General features: G+C 48.0%; 1 protein-coding gene across 1 annotated transcript; it reads right to left on the bottom strand.

The window, feature by feature from the left end:
* Nucleotides 1–1502: 1502 nt before the first annotated feature.
* LOC139833936 (uncharacterized) lies at nucleotides 1503–19973 on the bottom strand. The gene is made up of 4 exons (XM_071824311.1): nucleotides 19680–19973; nucleotides 7234–7456; nucleotides 6977–7143; nucleotides 1503–1745 (listed from the first exon to the last, which is right to left on the bottom strand). The coding sequence occupies exons 1-4, from the start codon at nucleotides 19971–19973 to the stop codon at nucleotides 1503–1505; spliced, it is 927 nt and encodes a 308-aa protein (XP_071680412.1).
* Between the last annotated feature and the right edge of the window lie 1029 nt (nucleotides 19974–21002).

The raw sequence follows: 21002 nt of genomic DNA, 5'->3' as shown, positions 1-21002 counted from the left end.
CACTCTCAACATTGATCACATAACAGAATAGATAAATGCATACTCTACACTCTTGTTGGATGATGAACGCATTGCGTAGGATTACACGAACCCTCAATGCCGGAGTTAACAAGCTCTACAATTTTTCATATTTAAGTAACCTTATAGTGTAAGATAGATCAAAAGACTAAACCAAGTACTAACATAGCATGCACACTGTCACCTTCATGCATATGTAGGAGGAATAGATCACATCAATACTATCATAGCAATAATTAACTTCATAATCTACAAGAGATCATGATCATAGCATAAACCAAGTACTAACACGGATGCACACACTGTCACCATTACATCGTGCAGGAGGAATAGACTACTTTAATAACATTGCTAGAGTAGCACATAGATAAATTGTGATACAAACACATTGCAATCATAAAGAGATATAAATAAGCACCTCACTATGTCATTCATCAGTGAATAAGTATTCTGTGAAATATAGCCTAAGAGACCCACACGGTGCACACACTGTCACCTTTACACACGTGGGACAAGGAGTCTCCGGAGATCACATAAGTAAAACTCACTTGACTAGCATAACGACATCTAGATTACAAGCATCATCATATGAATCTCAATCATGTAAAGCAGCTCATGAGATTATTGTATTGAAGTACATAGGAGAGAGATGAACCACATAGCTACCGGTACAGCCCCGAGCCTCGATGGAGAACTACTCCCTCCTCATGGGAGCAGCAGCGGTGATGAAGATGGCGGTGGAGATGGCAGCGGTGTCGATGGAGAAGCCTTCCGGGGGCACTTCCCCGTTCCGGCGGCGTGCCGGAACAGAGACTCCTGTCCCCCAGATCTTGGCTTCGCGATGGCGGCGGCTCTGGAAGGTTTCTGTGGGTTTCGTCGAACGTATCAGGGTTTTCGCGACGGAGGCTTTAAATAGGCGAAGAGGCGGCGCAGGAGGGCTAAAGGGGTGGCCACACCATACCGCCGGCGTTTTTGCATTCGCCGGCGACCACCTCGCCGGTGGTAATGCCTCATCGCCGGCGCCTTCCAATTCGCCGGTGGTAAGAGCCTTTACCGCTGGCGTTTTACCCTATTCGCCGGGGGTAAGTCTTACCGCCGGCGTCTTCCCATTTCGCCGGGGGTATCAGGTCGTAGTGCTGGCGATTTGGAAAACGCCAGGGATACATGAAAATTTCGCCAGTGGTAATATTAACAGGAGAAAAAATAAAAAAACTCGAATTTACAGGCAATAGAATATACAGGCAATATACAGGCAATTACGCCAGAATTCATAGCATATACAGGCAATTACCAGAATGACAGTAAAATAGACATCATTAGCAAGATACACATCATTAGCAAGATACACATCATTAGAAAGTCCCGAAATGTCCATAACATGCATGCATGCATCAATAACACAAGTGTCGACCATATGGTTCAACCATCACGACTCGAAGTAGCACATATTACACAAATACATACAAGTCCAGTCGACGACCTAGCTAAACAACAATGACATAGTAAACTATAGAGGCAGTAGCGGCAAGCATCATCACGATGAAAGGGGTCCTCCACATCTCCCTCCTCTGTCCCGCTCGAAAGTTGGCGTATCGAGTTTCCGCCTCCTCCAAAGTGGTGTACCCCTTGTAGCTGTTGCCGCTGAAACGGTGGACCTGCCTCCTACAGTCTTCCCAGTCCTCGTAGACTCCAGGAACCCTGCCGTGGTAGACGACATAGTACGTCATCTATGCAAACACATAAAAAAGAAATGAAAGTTGTTAGTACATTAGTAGAGAGAGATATAACATAGAGTAGTGCAAAGAAAAAGCATGAAAATTCGCGGCAAAGAAAAAGCATAGAGTAGAGAGAGATATAACATGGTACTTGGTTATGACTAACATTTGCGGCTTCGGCTTCGGCGGGAAGGGACGGATGCCCTCAAGCGTGTTGAATGTTCTGTCGTCATATCCATCTTCTAATCGGCCTTCTATCTCGGCCTTAGAAAGTGCGGGACCATAGTGGAACAAGCCACCATTACCGCAGACATCCCTCCAGAGTATTGTGCAAATGGTCCGCTGGATGGCACGGAACTCGGCTCTCACGTTTTCATCGGTGGTGTCCGCCATGTTCACGAACATCCGCTGAAGACTGGATGGCAACAAGAGATCGTTCTGAGACCTTACAATCGACCTCATCTGTAGGATGGCAAACCAGGCCTCCATCCCATTGTCATGCGCCGATTGCTTGAGGCAGGGGAACTTGGTTATGTGGTTGCACACATAGCAACCTTTCACTTTCTTCTCATGCCTGATTTTGTCGATGCCAACCTCGGCTATGAAGCCGCTGAGGGCTTTATCAAGTGTAGACTTAAGGTCGGTGAAGTCCTTGTCCGGATCAAGCCCGGAGTCGAGGTAACTGACATGTGAATGATACGGGTGAAAGAGGAGGAGGGTGCAGTACTTGAATCTGCGCAAAATGGAAATAAACCATCATACTCGATCGACTATGAAGGAAATTCATGAATGAATGTAATAGAGGGTACTCTAGTAACCAAATACTTACTCGCGGAAATATGGTATGGCAAAGCATTTCTTATCCTTGTTTAACACCAAGAAATCCTTGATGTACTTCGCCAGAAACGCTTGTTCGTTCTGGACGACAGTTGGAGTCATGTAGAAGGGGTCCATGATAGCGATGTCCGCTGTGTTCTCCATGGCGATATCGTGCGCCATGCTGAGCGATAGGAGGCGGACCAAGTTTCGGTCGAGCTGTTGCATGTTCAATAGCCTGAAGATGTCTTCATATCGAATGAACATCAAGTCCGCAGGGTATGTGGTGACAAAGCCAAAGCCACTGGGCACCTTGGCCGTCAAAACCGGGTACGAGGGATTTCTATCTCGAAGAAGTAGTTCCTCCTTCACTAGAACAGCATCATGCAAGCTCCTCATATCGGGCGTCACCTGCTGGACAATGTGTGCCGGCAGCATAGGCTGGCCTAGGTGATGCATCTTCCTCCACGGGGTCGGCAACTTGTCATTAACCACTTTCTTGCTTGCGGCAACATCTCCGGACTTCTTCCGCTTCCTGGCCTTCTTCTTACTGCAACTGGGAGTGGCGTTTTGTTTCATACCCTCCGTGGTCGCACCAAGGAGTGTCCTCGGGGTAAGCCCAACTCGGGGTGGAGCGGTGAAGGCGGTAGGGTCTTCCTGCTCGGGAGTTTCTTGTGAAAGGAACAACTTCTTCTTTAGCGTACGATCGGCGGGTGGCTTGTAAGGAGAAACCCCGTCGCCCTCCATCTCAGCGATGAACGTATCGATTGGAGCTTGATCGATGTCCAACGCATTGCCGTGCTGACTCTCGGGCTGACCGCCGGGCTGGCTATCGGGCCCAAAAGGACCACCAGCCGGTGGAGGACTCGGGGCAGCCGTCGCATCCTGAGGAGTGACCATGCCATAGCTTGCCTCCGAACCTGAGGCGGCGGTGTTCAGCCGAATTAGGGCTTTCGGCCATAGAAGGATGTGATTCTTGAGGTCCCCGAGAGTGAGCGGGGTTTCCGTTTCCGGGGGTTGATAAGGAGGATGGAGGTCTTGGCATCCCGGTAACGACCGGTTCACGCGAACCCGGCTCAAGCTATCATCCATCCTGACGCAGTGGAAAATCCGCTGTGTTGGCAGGATGACACTGCCGCTCGCTACAGCCTTCAACTTGCTGTCCACATTCAGTAGCAAGGTGCAAGGAGTCGCGTTCTCCTGTGAAAACATGTGTAGGTCAGAGGGGCGACGACAAAGTAACTAATTTGTAGAGCTTGAGAGACTAAATTAATTACCGTGAGGGCGTCGAGCTCGGCTCGCGTTGAAGGACCGAGGCCAGGCGTGCAGGTGACTGAGGGGCTAGTACTGTGGCCCCCCGCCAGGTCCGACGAATGCTCTCTAGCGCCCACATTGCCGGCGGGTGGAGTCACCAAGTTGGGTGTGCATTGAGCGTGTCTAGTTGGAGGCCGGTTGTCCGAGTTGCTTTGGCGCCTAGGCTGATAACCGGCATCGGTCCCTTTGGCCGCCGGCGAAGTAATTCTTCATCGACAACACAAGATCAGGGATGATTTCATTGACCACTGGTGGCCAGCGCGTCATCGACCTTGCTAGCAACCTCGGCAGTGACGCGTTGCTGAACCTCGGCACTGACGCGTTGCTGAACCTCGGCACTGACGCGTTGCTCCATGGTTGTTTCCAGGTCGGCCACCTTTTTCAGCAGAGCCTCGTGCTCCCGGTCCTTCTGCGCCTGCCGCGACTCCCTAGTGCTTGCGGGCACGTCCAAGCCATAGTCGGCAAGCTTGCGACCTCCTCCGGCGCCGGGGACACGGTGGGGCTTGTCCAAAGCGGCCGCGCCTTCACGGTGTTCAGACCCTGATAAAAGGCGTGTCCCACGGGACTTTGCCGCCGACGTCCTGGGACGAGGAGCCAGCTGATTCGGCGGCTGCTTGTTCCGCCAACTGCCAGAAGTAACATGAACAATTTTAGAATGTAATGGACTTGGTGAGCAGTATCAAATTAATAAGCTGGTAAATTGCTTACCACTGCTTTCTCTAGTGCCATCACCTTCGCGTCGGCGACCAACTCAACTCCCACCACCACATCAGGTTTCGTGACACGTTTCCCAGCCAATTCTCGATGGTATCGGGACCTGAGATATGCCCTGAAGAGTGGGTCTTTGTACTTGGCAAAAGGGGGCTCGAGGCCAGCATTTATGTAGGCCTGGTCCTCCTTGTCCCATACCGGCTGCTTGCCTTCGAAGCCACGGCAACCGAGATTGTGGTGACCGATGTTCTTATCCGCCAGCTCCTCCCCCAGGTCGATTGTCGTTTGGTGTACTCGAGCTCCTCGTTTTCCAAGAATTTATTATCCGCTCCGGCGTCATCCGCGGGAAGTGGCGCTGGATCTCTTCCCAAGTCTCATTGTCACTAAGCATCCCCTCAGCATGGTTTTATAACCGCTGAGGTTCTTGGAGAACTTAGAGAGGGCTCGTCTGTTCACGATGTTATCCTTGGTATCCTCGTTCCTGTATTCCACAGGGAACTCATACCGTGCGTGCAGCCGCGCAAGGAGTTGGGCCTGCAGATGCTGCTTCTTCTTGGTTCGGAGTTTCGTCTCGTTGACGTCGACGACGTCCCGAAGGATTGCTCCCAGTTGGAGGCCGTACCCCTTCGCCACGTGCTTGGGCTCAGTAGGAATCCCGGTCTTGGCGTCCACCGCGGTGATTATGTCACGAGTGGTGCCGACCCTGTTTGGGCGCCGCTGCTTCCGTTTCCTCTTGGCCTCGGTAGTAGTATCCGAGCTACCCCCGGCAACGCCACTGTCGGTGGTCTCGTCGGCAGCCCCCCTCTCATCCTCACCATCGTTGTCCATCTCATCATCCCCCTCCTCTGAGGACTCGTCATCGCTGCCTGGAAGGTCCTCCAGCTGATCCGAGACCATGAGCCTGTAGTGCTCATCCAACTTCCGCTGAGAAGACCCGTCAACGTCTTCGTTGGGGTCTGCAGAAGACGACATCGCTAGCTATACCTTCTGTAAGTGCACAAGCTATTGTAAGTGCAAAAGCTACTGTAAGTGTTCATTTTAAAAATATACTCAGAAATTCATATACTGTAACTATCACTTGACAAATTCAGAAATTCATATAAAGTAGCACAGTAGCATGGTTTATTAACAGGGTGGAAATCCACTACTAGTTACTACCCCTAGCTCTGTTAAGCTTATGCTTTTCATTTAATTGCAATCTCTCTGCCTACAGCGAAAATTCGGCATGACCTTTGCTAAAAATGGTCATGCCGGAGTGCCAGAAATTCGCCGGAACGGAAGTTAATCGACATTCCGGCGAAACATTGGCACTCAATGTACCTGCAGACACATATCTAGGCAACAAACTACATGCAGAGATACAGAATTTTCAATACATCTGGGCAACAAGCTGCATGCCATGATCAAGCATACAGTACTCATTTCATCCCACCTGCACAGGTACATATAAAATTCCCAATGAAAAATGACATCATTTTGCAGAACAGGTATCAGCAGATATGCTCTTTTATTGCACAAATACATTGTCAACTTGGAAAGATAATGCAGAATCTGAGTATCATGACATACAGGCACACTGCCTAGTCATGCATGATGCAATTGCAAGACTGCATAGCACAATGCAGTTCACTGCACATTATTGACAAGCCAATATCCAGTTCACAGCCACAATCAGACGGCCCAAGGCCACTGCTATGCATGAAATTTTGCATCAAGCTTAGGAAAGCAGTTCTACCCGGACTACATACATCTTAGGTGGAAAAACCAAAAAAATGTTGCTGTTTTGGAGATTGGTTTTCTCCAAGGATAAAAGAAACCAGGGATATTTCAAAGTTAAATCATGAAAGAAACCAGTGAGGTTTCAAAGTCAGAACATGTAAAGAAACCGGTGATGTTTGCAAGTTAAAATTAGGTAATACAAACACTATTTTTCATATTGTATGATTAGCTAACTCAGCGCCTTGAGATCAATGTTAACTAACTCCATTGGCTGAAGACACCCTAGTTCATGCTCCTTAAGCCTGACTGGTCCATACGATTGAACTGAAATTTACTAACCTACTGCCGCTAACAACCAATTCTCCACCACCAGAGAAGCCTCCCGTTTGACCACACAGTGTTCCCAGTTCCGACTCATACAACGAGCACCCAATTATCCATATCACTAGAACTACAGTACACTGTTTAATCCTCAAAAAATAACTAACGGGCTAAGCAGCACCAGAGACCGCTTTACTGCAGCACAATCTCACAGAGAATTCGGTAATTTCAGCGACCAAACATTCTAGGTAATTCACCAAGGATGCTAGTTCATAGCAACAAAGTTCGATTCCAACCAAATAGACGGATGCAGAGCAAAATCTAATCAACTACAGTGCAGAGTGGAGATAAATCGAACGAACCTTTACGGCCAGAAGCCCGAGAGCGAACGCAGCGCCCTTCTCGACCTCGTGCTCGAACGGGCGGGGCTGGTGCTCCTCGCCCGCCGCCGCCTCCGTAGGGGGCACCTTCAGGTGGCACACGAGCACCGGCACGGCGCCGCCCTCCACGATTACGTTCACAACCTCCTCTGCAACAGAAGCAGCGAGCAGATCCACCTCAGTAAACGGCGTGGGAACGGGTGAGCACGGCCCGGTTGGCGAGGGTTTGGGGGGATTACCGTTCTTCGCGAGCTCGGCGAGGACGGTGGTGGCGCGCTTGCCCGTGGCGCGGTCGGCGTGGCTCCAGGAGAAGCAGTGCTGGAGGGCGTCGACCTGCGAGTGGCGGCAGCAGATCTCGGGCCCGGCGACGGTGGTGGATCGACGACGGCGGCTGGGGAGCGATGGCGGCGTGGGGGATTTTTTCGTCGATTTGGCCGTGGAAGGGGAGCGACGCGCACACGGCTAAGTCATGGAACTACTACCCCGGCGTTTTGGCGTAAACGCCGGCGGTAACTTCACACTCACTGACATGTGGGCCACAGTCAGTTTCCACCGGCGGAAAGGGCCTAATTCGCCGGGGGTATTTTTTTCGTTCCCAGCTGGCCGGCGAGACGCCTTTAGTTGTATAAGCATGTTAATTAATCAAAACCGAGTCCTTAACACAGTGGTGCCACTCTTGATCTTATGCTGAAGCACCCAGGGTTCGAATCCCTGTGGATGCAAAAAGGCCAAACTTTTTTTCCTTCCCTTTTTTAGCTAACACTTAATTCTTAAATTGTAAAGTGCTTTTGGCGACATATGATAAAAAATCAATGAAGGATAAATTGCGAGACATCAATTTATGATTTTAATTCTTGAATGACTTCAAAGTCCTTTCGGCGAGATCCGATAAAAAACCAAGACATAAATTTAGGATACACTTGAGAAGAACAAATGGTTGTTCGAGAGATAATTATTATAAATACACAAATGACTTCAAAGTCCCTTCCGCTTGGTCCTTGTGATCCCACCGGTATCGTCGCGACTCCTTGTGTACGGAGGAACACTTGACCTAGGTAGCGTCGTCCTTCTTCTTCTTAGTGTGTAGGTTCTATCGTCTTCATCGGGTTCTTCCATCATTGGGTCTCCGACGAGGCCGTCGAAGTCTTGCTCGTCGGCAACTCCATCCATTCCGACGAGGGCCCTTTTTCCTCTCCTTACGACAACACGGCTGGGCCTTGACGGGTCAGTTATGAAGAAGCATTGCTCGACGTGCTTAGCCAATACCCAAGGCTCATTTTGCGCGGTGGGGTTCTTGGTCTTGGATTTGGGGGGCAGTCGCATGGTGGTGACATATGCATCTTCTTTTGTGACGTCCGTAGCCCATCTGACACGAAACATCGGTAGCTTCTCCCCGACGTAGTCGAGCTCCCAGATTTCCTCGATCCTTCCGTAGTACCTTTTCTTCTCTTCACCCATGTACGATTCCATCGTCACGCCCGAGTTCTGATAGTCGCTTTTTTTGTCTCTCTCCTCTGTGGAGAATGTGTAACCGTTGATGTCGTATTTCTGATAAGTCATGAGGTTGGGGGCGGGCCCACAAGACAAGGCCAATATCATTTTGTCTACGACGCTTGCCATTGGTGGGGGATTGGCATCAATCTGGTCTTTGAACCAGCTCGCGAAAGAGGAGTTGTGCGCTCTAAATACCTCTTGTTCCGTCATCGGCTTGTCAGCCCTGCTCTTGATCATGTTTATGTGCTGATCCACCCAAGGCTCTACCTCGTTCATGTGCTGTAGTGCTACTAAGTGGGCCCTGTTAAAGTCTGTTCTCCTATCATCTTGATCCGCGTCGAGTTCCCTCCTGCGGCGTTGTGGCCTACTCCCTCGAATCTGCCGAGGTGCTTGTTGGCGGGCAATCCAACCGGACGTGGGTCGTCCTCGTTTAAATAATTCTTGCAGAAAGAGATGCACTCCTCGGTGAGAAAGCCCTGGACGATGCTTCCATCCGGATGTGCCCTGTTACGAACGTATCCTTTGATGAAGCCGTTCATTCTTTCTAACGCCATCATGTTGTGAAGGAACGCGGGCCCGAGATCCTCGATATCGTCCACTATATGCACCAGCAGATGGACCATGATGTCAAAGAATGCGGGCGGGAAGTACATCTCCATCTCGCATAGGATGGTGACGATCTCTTCCTGCAGCCTCCCGAGTTTCTTGACGGTTATCGACTTTCGAGTGATGACGTCGAAGACGTTACACGTGTCGATCAGCGTGGCACGAACGTGCGGTTCCATGATCCCTCGGATAGCAACCGGACGTATCTGCGTCATCATGACATGACAGTCATGAGACTTCATCCCGCTGAAGATTTTTTTCGTCGGGTCCAGCCATCTGCGTATCAGCCCCGCGTAGCCTAGGGGAAATTTGACTTCTAGTAGGCACTTGAAGAATTGTTCGAGCTCATCGGGATTTAGAGTGAAGCAGGAGGGGCGAGGAGTTTCGCGCTGCTTGGCCACCCTTTTGCGTTTGCGACCATCCGTCTCCTCCTCCTCGGTTTCCTGGTCATCCTGGGCGAAATGAAGCTCTTTTCTGATATCAAGGGCCATCAGGTCGTGTCTTGCTTTCGATCCGTCTTTGGTCCTCTCCGGCATGTTGAGCACAGTGCCAAGCAAGCTCTCGCACACGTTCTTCGTGATATGCATGACATCAAGGCTATGAGGCGTACCGAGGACCTTCCAGTACGGCAAGTCCCAAAACACGGACCTCCTTTTCCATACCCCCAAGAGCGGCCCGGGTTCCTTTTTCTTTCTCTTGTCTCCTTTCTTCCGCTTCTGGATCTTTATCTTACCCGCCGGAGGGCAGTCTTTCCAGTTTTTCAACAGAGTATCTATCTCTTCGCCGCTTCGCCTAGGTGGAGGGCCCTCGACCTCATCCTTCCCATTGAACAGGTCTCCACGCTTCCTCCACGGGTCATTCTTGGGAAGCCACATTCGATGCCTCATGTAGACGGTTTTTGAAGACCCGGGATCCTTACCCAGCTGTAAAAATGGCGTCTTTTCCATGCACCTCACACATGCCTTGTGTCCGTGGCACACCTGGCACGCAATATATCCGTATCCAAGATAGTCCTGCACCGTCGTCAACAATGCGGCTTTCATACGGAAAGTTTCTTGTCCGTAGGCGTCCCAAGTTTCTGTCCCTTCCTCCCACAGAGTGACTAGCTCCTCCTTCAATAGCTCCAGATACAGGTTGATATCGCTCCCTGGCTGCGTCGGCCCTTGGATTAGCATACTCATGTGTATGTACTTCTTCTTCAGGCATAGCCATGGAGGGAGGTTGTACATCCATACAAACACGGGCCAGGTGCTGTGCTTGCTGCTTTGGTTCCCAAACGGATTGAGTCCGTCGGTGCTCGCACCCAACCTGATGTTCCTTGGTTCTTTCCCGAATTCTTCGTAATACTCATCGTCTAATGTTTTCCATCGGCTTGCATCCGAAGGGTGTGTTAGCACTGGGTTTTCAACCCGTTCCACATCACGCATCACCGCCTCCTTTCTTTCCGCGTGCGCCGCATGAGCTTTGCTTCCTTGGGGTCCACGAAGTACCGCTGCAGACGGGCGTGAGCGGGAAGTACCACACAACTTTTCGAGGAGATTTTCTTGTCCCTCTCTTGTATCGAGATTCGCCACACTGTGGGCATGTATCGAGATTGGCATGCTCGTTCCGATATATTACGCAGTCACTGATGCATGCGTGGTATTTCTGGTGCGGTAAATCGAGAGGGCACACGATTTTCTTGGCCTCCTGTAGGCTACCGGCACACGTGTTATCTTTAGGAAAGTGGATCTTCAAGTATCCGAAGAGTTCGTCCACGCTTGTGTCCGTCCATTTGTGCTTTGCCTTCATCTCCATAATATCGAGAGCGTATCTCGTACGGCTCTCCTCCGTCCCACGAGCTGCATCGTACAACGGAGTTCTCGAGTCTACCTCGAGTTGATCCAGCTTAGCCTTCCGTCTACCAGCGATTTTGGGGTCGGTCGATGTGTTGCTGAGAAGAAGTTCTTGAACATGACGGTCCTGCACGGCCGCGGTTAGCGGGGTATTTCTACTCATGTCCTCGTCGGCCGCATGTTCTTCCCGGCCTTCTTGATCACCATCAACGTGTGCGCCATCCTCTTCAACCTCCTCTCCATTGTCGTGTGGGGCATCCTCTCCATCACCTTCGTTATCATCATCTCCACCATCATCACCTCCATCTTCATCACCATCGATATCATCATCTCCATCATCACTCATCCACTGAGTATGCCCCTCCATGAAACTATACCTGAGCAGGTGTTGATTCACTATGCCTGAGAAGGGGTCAAACAACGATCCTAGCTTGCATCTTCGACAAGGACACATGATATCCTTTCGCTTTTTTCGATACATGTCGGCCGTCGCGCGGTCCACGTAGCTATCCACGACGCTTTCCCTCATCGCGATGACCATCGCCGCCTACAAGACAAGATAATTGATTACACCGCCGTCTCGGTTTTCACGGACAAATTTCGGCATGACCTTTGCTAAATATTGTCATGCTGGAGTTCCAAAAATTCGCCGGAACGGAAGTTAATCAACATTCCGGCAAAACATTGGCAACTCAATGTTCCTGCACACGTCAACAAATGCAAAACAATGCATTTACATATATGGAACCGCATCTTTTGCCATCACTAGTGACATAACCGTGAATTTTCACCAACTCATGAACATTCCACTCATTAGCTATATACCTATTAGTTGACGCGACGTCCAAAAGCACCGGAGAGACGCCACACGTCGACTTTTATGCTCGAGAGATCTAGAGATCTAGAAATAGCTAGATCTAGTGGAAAAGGTGGTGGGAGGAGATAGATCTAGATCTAGATCATGCAAATCATGCTAGAGGGGCTAGGTAGTGCATGATTTGCTCAAATACATCATATTTTGTTGGTTGAAATAGCTAAAATGGGTGGGGGAATGAGATAACAAGTGCTTGGGTTGATTTTCCATCACATATGAGTGAGTGAGGGTGGTGGTAGGTGGCTGGTCGGGCTAGCTAATTAAATGGCCAAGCCCAGGTTACCGCCGGCGCCAACATGCGCGTTTGCCAGCGGTAGGGCCCATTACCGCCGGCACCTACGGCCCACAAACGCCGGCGGTAAGTGCAGGATGGGTGGCCCACCCAGCCACTTGTTACCCCCGGCATTTACGTTCTCGGGTTCGCCGGCGGTACAACCCTCTACCCCCGGCGGTTTGGGCATAAAACGCCGGCGGTAAGGGCAGGCTGGGTGGCCCGCCGAGCCACTCATTACCCCCGGCATTTGCGTTCTCGGGTTCGCCGGCGGTACAACACGCTACCCCCGGCGGTTTGGGCATAAAACGCCGGCGGTAAGGGCAGGCTGGGTGGCCCGCCGAGCCACTCATTACCCCCGGCATTTTCATTTTCGTGTTCGCCGGCGGTAAAGGCCGTACCCCCGGCGCCTTGCGTTCAGCTCGCCGGCGGTAGGGTTAGGCCACCCTGGAAGGTCTTACCGCCGGCATTTGCAAACCGTACTCGCCGGCGGTAAGGAGTGCTGCTATAAGGCTTTCCCTAGTAGTGATGGGAGCAGCAGCGGTGATGAAGATGGCGGTGGAGATGGCAGCGGTGTCGATGGAGAAGCCTTCCGGGGGCACTTCCCCGTTCCGGCGGCGTGCCGGAACAGAGACTCCTGTCCCCCAGATCTTGGCTTCGCGATGGCGGCGGCTCTGGAAGGTTTCTGTGGGTTTCGTCGAACGTATCAGGGTTTTCGCGACGGAGGCTTTAAATAGGCGAAGAGGCGGCGCAGGAGGGCTAAAGGGGTGGCCACACCATATGGCGGCGCGGCCAGGGCCTGGGCCGCGCCGGCCTATGGTCTGGGGGCCCAGTGCCCCCCCTCTGGTTCTTCTCGTGTGTTCTGGATGCTTCCGGTGAAAATAGGAACCTGGGCGTTGATTTCGTCCGATTCCGAGAATATTTCGTTACTAGGATTTCTGAAATAAAAAACAGCAGAAAACAGGAACTGGCACTTCGACATCTTGTTAATAGGTTAGTTCCAGAAAATGCACGAATATGACATAAAGTGTGCATAAAACATGTAGATAAGATCAATAATGTGGCATGGAACATAAGAAATTATCGATACGTCAGAGACGTATCAAGACTCCCCTTGCAGCGTGTCTTGATCTCCCCGACAACGGCGCCAGAAAAAATGCTTCATGGCGTGTACAGCACACGTCCGTTGGGAACCCCAAGAGGAAGGCGTGATGCAGACAGTAGCAAGTTTTCCCTCAGAAAGAAACCAAGGTTTATCGAACCAGGAGGAGCCAAGAAGCACGTTGAAGGTTGTTGGTGGCGGGATGTAGTGTGGTGCAACACCAGGGATTCCGGCGCCAACGTGGAACCTGCACAACACAACCAAAGTACTTTGCCCCAACGAAACAGTGAGGTTGTCAATCTCACCGGCTTGCTGTAACAAAGGATTAGATGTATAGTGTGGATGATGATTGTTTGCAGAAAACAGTAAAGCAAGTATTGCAGTAGATTGTATTCGATGTAAAAGAATGGACCGGGGTCCACAGTTCACTAGAGGTGTCTCTCCCATAAGATAAATAGCATGTTGGGTGAACAAATTACAGTCGGGCAATTGACAAATAGAGAGGGCATGACAATGCACATACATGATACGATGAGTATTGTGAGATTTAATTGGGCATTACGACAAAGTACATAGACCGCTATCCAGCATGCATCTATGCCTAAAAAGTCCACCTTCAGGTTATCATCCGAACCCCTTCCAGTATTAAGTTGCAAACAACAGACAATTGCATTAAGTATGGTGCGTAATGTAATCAATAACTACATCCTCGGACATAGCATCAATGTTTTATCCCTAGTGGCAACAACACATCCACATCCTTAGAACTTTCTATCACTGTCCCAGATTTAATGGAGGCATGAACCCACTATCGAGCATAAATACTCCCTCTTGGAGTTAAGAGTAAAAACTTGGCCAGAGCCTCTACTAATAACGGAGAGCATGCAAGATCATAAACAACACATAGGTAATAGATTGATAATCAACATAACATAGTATTCTCTATCCATCGGATCCCGACAAACACAACATATAGAATTACAGATAGATGATCTTGATCATGTTAGGCAGCTCACAAGATCCAACAATAAAGCACATGAGGAGAAGACGACCATCTAGCTACTTCTATGGACCCATAGTCCAGGGGTGAACTACTCACTCATCACTCCGGAGGCGACCATGGCGGTGAAGAGTCCTCCGGGAGATGATTCCCCTCTCCGACAGGGTGCCGGAGGCGATCTCCAGAATCCCCCGAGATGGGATTGGCGACGGCGGCGTCTCAGTAAGGTTTTCCGTATCGTGGCTCTCGGTACTGGGGGTTTCGCGACGGAGGCTTTAAGTAGGCGGAAGGGCAGGTCAAGAGGCGACGCGAGGGGCCCACACAACAGGGCCGCGCGGCCAGGAGGTGGGCCGCGCTGCCCTGGCGTGTCGCCGCCTCGTCGCCTCACTTCGTTTCCCTTTCGGTCTTCTGGAAGCTTCGTGGCAAAATAGGACCCTGAGCGTTGATTTCGTCCAATTCCGAGAATATTTCTTTACTAGGATTTCTGAAACCAAAAACAGCAGAAAACAACAACTGGCTCTTCGGCATCTCGTTAATAGGTTAGTGCCAGAAAATGCATAAATATGACATAAAGTATGCATAAAACATGTAGATATCATCAATAATGTGGCATGGAACATAAGAAATTATCGATACGTCGGAGACGTATCATACTCCAAGAAACGTGAGTTGTAGAACAATTTCATAACTCTCTTAGATGTTCGCTAAAACTCGTAATTCAAATATTTCCACTATGATCCAATCATAGATATTTGACTTTTCTATTACGATGATTTCCACCTCATGCTGAAATTTATTTGAATCCATTCAAATGTTTCAAACTTTTTCCTTACCGAATATATCCACATATATATACTCAATTCATTGTTGGAAGTTTTCATGAAGTAGAAGAATCTCCCGCACACACCTATGCCCAGTGAACCACATACATCATCATGTATTTTTCCACTAAGTTAGTTGCCCGTTCAACTCTTGGCCTATAAACGGTATTTCGGTCATTCTCTTTAGAAAAGATTTGCAAGCGCCAAACGATTCAAAAATCGAATGACTCCAAAAATCCATTTGCATGGAGTTCTTTCATGCGTTCCTCTCTAATATGACCTAAATGGCGGTTCCACAAATAAGTGGAATTCAAATCATTTGCCTTATGGCATTTTAGCATCAGTATTATGTATGTGTGTTTCACCATTAAGATTTATAATAACTTATCCATCGTACATGGAGTAATGTCATAATTTGAACAACTCATTGTTTTTATTTGACCAGAGCAAAATAACAATTATTAAGTTCTTTGTTATAAATTCTAAGGGCTAGATAGAATGCCAACGACGACATAATAACACTTTATTTTTGTTCCAGACGTGCATTCCTATCATATTCCTTGTCAGTCACTTAGGCCATTGTATTCTTGTATTGCGTTGTTTTGTATGACACTTCATACCAACCAATATGGTACAAATACCCAAGAATTTCATTGTGTGACCAAACTAGGAATACAACCATAACATGTATATCATGTATATACACCTGAGCTAGACTTTCTAGTCTTTTCTTTTCTTTCTGCCAAAATATCTTTTGTAGTTTCTCTTTTAGCTTTCCTCATTATTCAGAAAAACACTTTAACATCATTAACTTCTAGGTTTGTTGGTCAAATACCAATAACCTTGAGGTTCTTACTTTGAAATTGATCATCATATGACAAGTGTTTCAGATTTCACTATTAGTAACTTTGTAATATGATGAACAATTTCACTCATAATTTTATCCATCATATCATGACGACTTTTCCGAGACCATGTCTGTACATGCTAGGCTCGTAAAGTTTAATCTCAGTATTCGCATGTGCAAATCTGACTTGCACCCGTTGCATGCACTCGTAGAATCTATAACACCCGATCATCACGAGATGCTTCGAAACAACGAGTCTTAGCAACGGTGCATACTAAGGACGATCATTTCATGGATATTTGAATATCTTTAGTGTCCAACTTAGTTGGAGGATTGGGACGCCGGGCGTCTTCAACCTTCGTACATTCCCATAAAACTTATGAGTTTATGTAGTCTCACTAGATTATATTCTATCATCTTGCAATAAGGTCTTAGATATCACATATATCTCATACCTTGCTTATTTCTGAAAACTAAATTTTCACCTCCTTACTTTTTCAAACAGATTTGAACTTCAAGTTTCATGGAGACAAGATAACTTTAGGTACTAATTGAAATCATAGCTCTTTGAATCAACAATGTGAGGTTTACTAAAAGTTTGCAATAGGACTTAATCATTTCTTGATTCTTTAACAATACGGTACCAGTCCGTAAAGTTTCTTGTCAGATTTTAACAGTATTTCTATCTCAATTACAAGACTAGCGCTTGGTAGAAAAACGGATGCCAATACTACAAATTAATTCAAAATACTACTCAGACTATGTTTATGATAATTAGTTCATGTTTTAATCTAATTACTAATGAACTCCCACTTAATACAACATCCCTCATAGTTGTTAAGTGGTACATGATCCACATCCACTACACCAAAACCGATCATCACGTGAGATGATGTAGCTTCAATGGTGAACATCAACATGTTGATCATATCATCCATATGACTCGTGTTCAACCTTTCGGTTTCCGTTGTCCCGAGGCCATGTCTGTACATGCTAGGCTCGTCAAGCAAACCCAAGTATTCCTTGTGTGCAACATGGCTTACACCCGTTGTATGTGAACGTTGAGTCTATCACATCCGATCATCACGAGATGCTTCGAAACGACGAACTATATCAACGGTGCATACGAGGGGAGAACACTTTATTATCTTGATATTAATGTGAGGGGTCATCTTATAATGGTACTGTCTCGTTCTAAGCAAAATAAGATGCATAAAGGATTAACATCACATGCAATTCATATGTGATATGATATGGCCCTTTAGTCTTTGCGCCTTCGATCTTCATCTCCAAAGCACGGACATGATCTCCATTATCAACGGGCATGATCTCCATCATCGTTGGCGTAGCGTCAAGGTCCATGGCGCCGTCTTCATGATTGTTCACCGCATGTAACAACTATTACAACTACTTTGAAATAATACTCAACATGAAATTTAAAGACAACCATAAGGCTCCTGCCGGTTGCCACAATACAATAATGATCATCTCATACATATTCATCATCACATCATGGCCATATCACATCACCAAACCCTGCAAAAACAAGTTAGACGCCTCTAATTTGGTTTGCATATTTTACGTGGTTTAGGGTTTTCGAGTAAGATCTAATCTACCTACGAACATGAACCACAACGGTGATACTAGTGTTGTCAATAGAAGAGTAAATTGAATCTTCACTATAGTAGGAGAGACAGGCACCCGCAAAGCCACTTATGCAATACAAGTTGCATGTCGAGCGTGGAGCAAATCTCATGAACGCGGTCATGTAAAGTTAGCCCGAGCCGCTTCATCCCACTATGCCACAAAGATGCAAAGTACTCAAACTAAAGACAACAAAAGCATCAACGCCCACAAAACCATTGTGTTCTACTCGTGCAACCATCTATGCATAGACACGGCTCTGATACCACTGTAGGGATTTGTAGCATAGAAAACAAAAAATTTCCTACCGCGAGAACGCAATCCAAGCCAAAATGCAATCTAGAAGATGGGAGCAACGAGGGGATGAACGAGACTAACCCTTGAAGATTTCCAAAGCCTACAAGAGGAGGCTCTCGTTGCTACGGTAGACGATCACTTGCCGCTTTCAAAAGCGCGTAGAAGATCTTGACGGTGCCACAATCGGGCAGCACCTCCGTACTCGGTCACACGTTCGGTGTTGATGAAGACGACGTCCTTCTCCCCGTTCCAAATGTGGGCAATGGGAAGTAGTAGAACCTCCTCGGAATCCCGACAGCACGACGGCGTGGTGGCGGTGGTGGTGGAGAACTCCGGCAGGGCTTCGCCTAAGCGTATGCGGGAGAAGTGGTGGAGGAGGAGAGGCTAGGGTTTGGGAGAGGGGGTGGCTAGGGCGCCGGCCATGGGCAGCCCTAGGTGGTGCGACCAAGAGTGGGCAGCCCCCTCCCTCTCCTCCTCATTATATAGGTGGAAATCCCCAAGTGTTGGTATCCAAGTTTTCGAATAAGACCCGAAACCAAAACCTTCCGTAGGGACAAAACCTACCCAAGGGGGGAATCCCACTCAAGGTGGGACTCCCACCCCTTCCTTGGGGGGTTGGCCGGCCACCCTTGGGGAGTCCACCTTGGACTCCTCCCCTTTAGGGTTGGCTGGCCATGCAAGGTGGAGTCCCTCCGGGACTCCACTTTCCATGGTGATTTCTTCCGGACTTTTCTAGAACCTTCTAGAACCTGCCATAAATGCACCGGATCAATTCCAAACTTGGAATATGACTTCCTATATATGAATCTTATTCTCCGGACCATTCCGGACCTCCTCGTGATGTCCTGGATCCCATCCGAGACTCCGAACAAAACTTCGAACTCCATTCCTTATTCTATATCTACTTAAACGACATCAAACCTTAAGTGTGTCACCCTACGGTTCGTGAACTATGTAGACATGGTTGAGACCTCTCTCCGACCAATAACCAACAGCGGGATCTGGAGATCCATAATGGCTCCCACATATTCAACGATGACTTAGTGATCAAATGAACCATTCACATATGATACCGATTCCCTTTGTCACGCGATATTTTACTTGTCCGAGGTTTGATCATCGGTATCTCTATACCTTGTTCAACCTCGTCTCCTGACAAGTACTCTTTACTCGTACCATGGTATGTGGTCTCTTATGAACCATTCATATGCTTGCAAGCTATTTAGACGACATTCCACCGAGAGGCCCCAGAGTATATCTATCCGTCATCGGGATGGACAAATCCCACTGTTGATCCATATGCCTCAACTCATACTTTCCAGATACTTAATCCCACCTTTATAACCACCCATTTACGCAGTGGCGTTTGATGTAATCAAAGTATCTTTCCGGTATAAGTGATTTACATGATCTCATGGTCAAAAGGACTAGGTAACTATGTATCGAAAGCTTATAGCAAATAACTTAATGACGTGATCTTATGCTACGCTTAATTGGGTGTGTCCATTACATCATTCATATAATGATATAACCTTGTTATTAATAACATCCAATGTTCATGATTATGAAACTAATCATCTATTAATCAACAAGCTAGTTAAGAGGCTTACTAGGGACTCATTGTTGTTTACATAACACACATGTATCAATGTTTCGGTTAATACAATTATAGCATGGTATATAAACTTTTATCATAAACATAAAGATATATTATAATAACCATTTTATTATTGCCTCTTGGGCATATCTCCAACAAACTTTTCTTACTACTTGTTTTGAAATCGTCAACATCAATGAATGGGAGATTGGATTTTTTTTTTGAGATAACCAGTGGCCTTTATTGATTAATGTTTAAAGGCATACAAAATTCAGCAGGGGGCTGTAGGAGCCAAACCTGCCTACCTGAATCAACTGAAACGAAACTACGAGCTACTCGGTGAGCTTCATGATTTGAAGCCCTCTTTTCATGTCTAAAGATAATCCTAGGAAAGTCCTTCTCCCATGTCTTGATCTCATCCGTGATCATGCTATAGCTTCCCACATAATCATCTTTCAAGTCATTGATGACTTGCAGGCAGTCTGATGCCACCACACAATGCTGTAGCTGAAGGTCCGCAGCTAATGCCAGGGCCTCTCTGCATGCCATTGCTTCCAACATCGCGGGATCAGAAATACCCTTCACTGTCATTGCTGATGCTCCGAGGAACGTACCATCATCGCTCTTGCACACCACTCCAAGGGCTCCTCGCTTCTCTGTTTTGGAGACAACAGCATCGACATTTATCTTCGCAAAACCATGGCCTGGAGGAATCCACCTGGGGTTGGCGGTCTGACTCCAACGCCCTTTTGCTGTACCAATCTGGTGCTGGATAGTGAGATGTCCCGCAAGTAACTCTCGACGAAAGCATGTGTTGATAGCGGACTCTGAAACTCGCCTTCGAAAATTATCTTTCGTCTTGCGTACCAAATAGTACACAATGTCACCGCCATTGTGAGAAACTCCTCCTGGGATAGAGTTTCTAGCATAAGAAACAACCATTGTTTCGCTGTCGGCTCCTCCGACCTGCTCATATGCTCTACCATTCCTTCGTTCGCTAGTGCCCACACACAGCGAGCAATCGTGCAGTTCAGAAGGGAATGCCTCCAAGAGTCCTGCTCGCCACATATCGAGAAAGCCTTGGTATCTGCCATCTGACGGTGGTGACGGACGTCTCCCGTAGGAAGAGATTGGTGAGCCAGCCGCCATATGAAAATGCGCAGCTTCGGCGGCACCTGCACCCGCCAAATTCGCTGCCACAGTTTCCCTTCCATTCCAGTATCTGATCCTTCCGATCGAGCCTCTAGCCATGCCTCTCTCCTCTTTTTTGTGTGGACTAAGAGGCGATGGACAGACTTAACTAATAGGATTTCGTTCTTGTTGTAATGCCAGGCCCAGGTATCCGGGAATTTTCTGGTACTCAATGGGATCGACCCTATGATCTCGCAGTCCATCGGGATGAAGTACTGCTTCAGGAGGTCCACCTTCCAGGACGCCGACGAGCTGTCGATGAAAGCCGCCACCTGAGTTGGGGCGTCCTCCTTCAAAGAGACAATTGGTGGTAGCATAAAATCACGAGGCAACCAATTCTGATTCCAGGCATGTGTTGTTTCTCGTGTACCAAGTCGCCTAATCAGACCCTGTTTCATGACATCCCGTCCTTCAAAACTTGAGAAAGGC

This window comes from Lolium perenne, chromosome 7, assembly GCF_019359855.2.
Source record: "Lolium perenne isolate Kyuss_39 chromosome 7, Kyuss_2.0, whole genome shotgun sequence".
NCBI classification, from domain to species: domain Eukaryota; kingdom Viridiplantae; phylum Streptophyta; class Magnoliopsida; order Poales; family Poaceae; genus Lolium; species Lolium perenne.
The sequence above is the reverse complement of the archived record's forward strand: the minus strand, read 5'-3'. Positions and strand labels throughout refer to the sequence as shown.

What these genes read in the sequence shown, in the direction of transcription:
- LOC139833936 (XM_071824311.1), bottom strand. Translation starts at nt 19,973, where the DNA reads ATGACAGTGAAGGGTATTTCTGATCCCGCGATGTTGGAAGCAATGGCA. An exon ending in CAGTTGATTCAGGTAGGCAG is followed by an intron (nt 7,457 to 19,679) that starts GTTTGGCTCCTA and finishes TCCATGACTTAG; the next exon opens with CCGTGTGCGCGTCGCTCCCC. An exon ending in CGCCGAGCTCGCGAAGAACG is followed by an intron (nt 7,144 to 7,233) that starts GTAATCCCCCCA and finishes CTTCTGTTGCAG; the next exon opens with AGGAGGTTGTGAACGTAATC.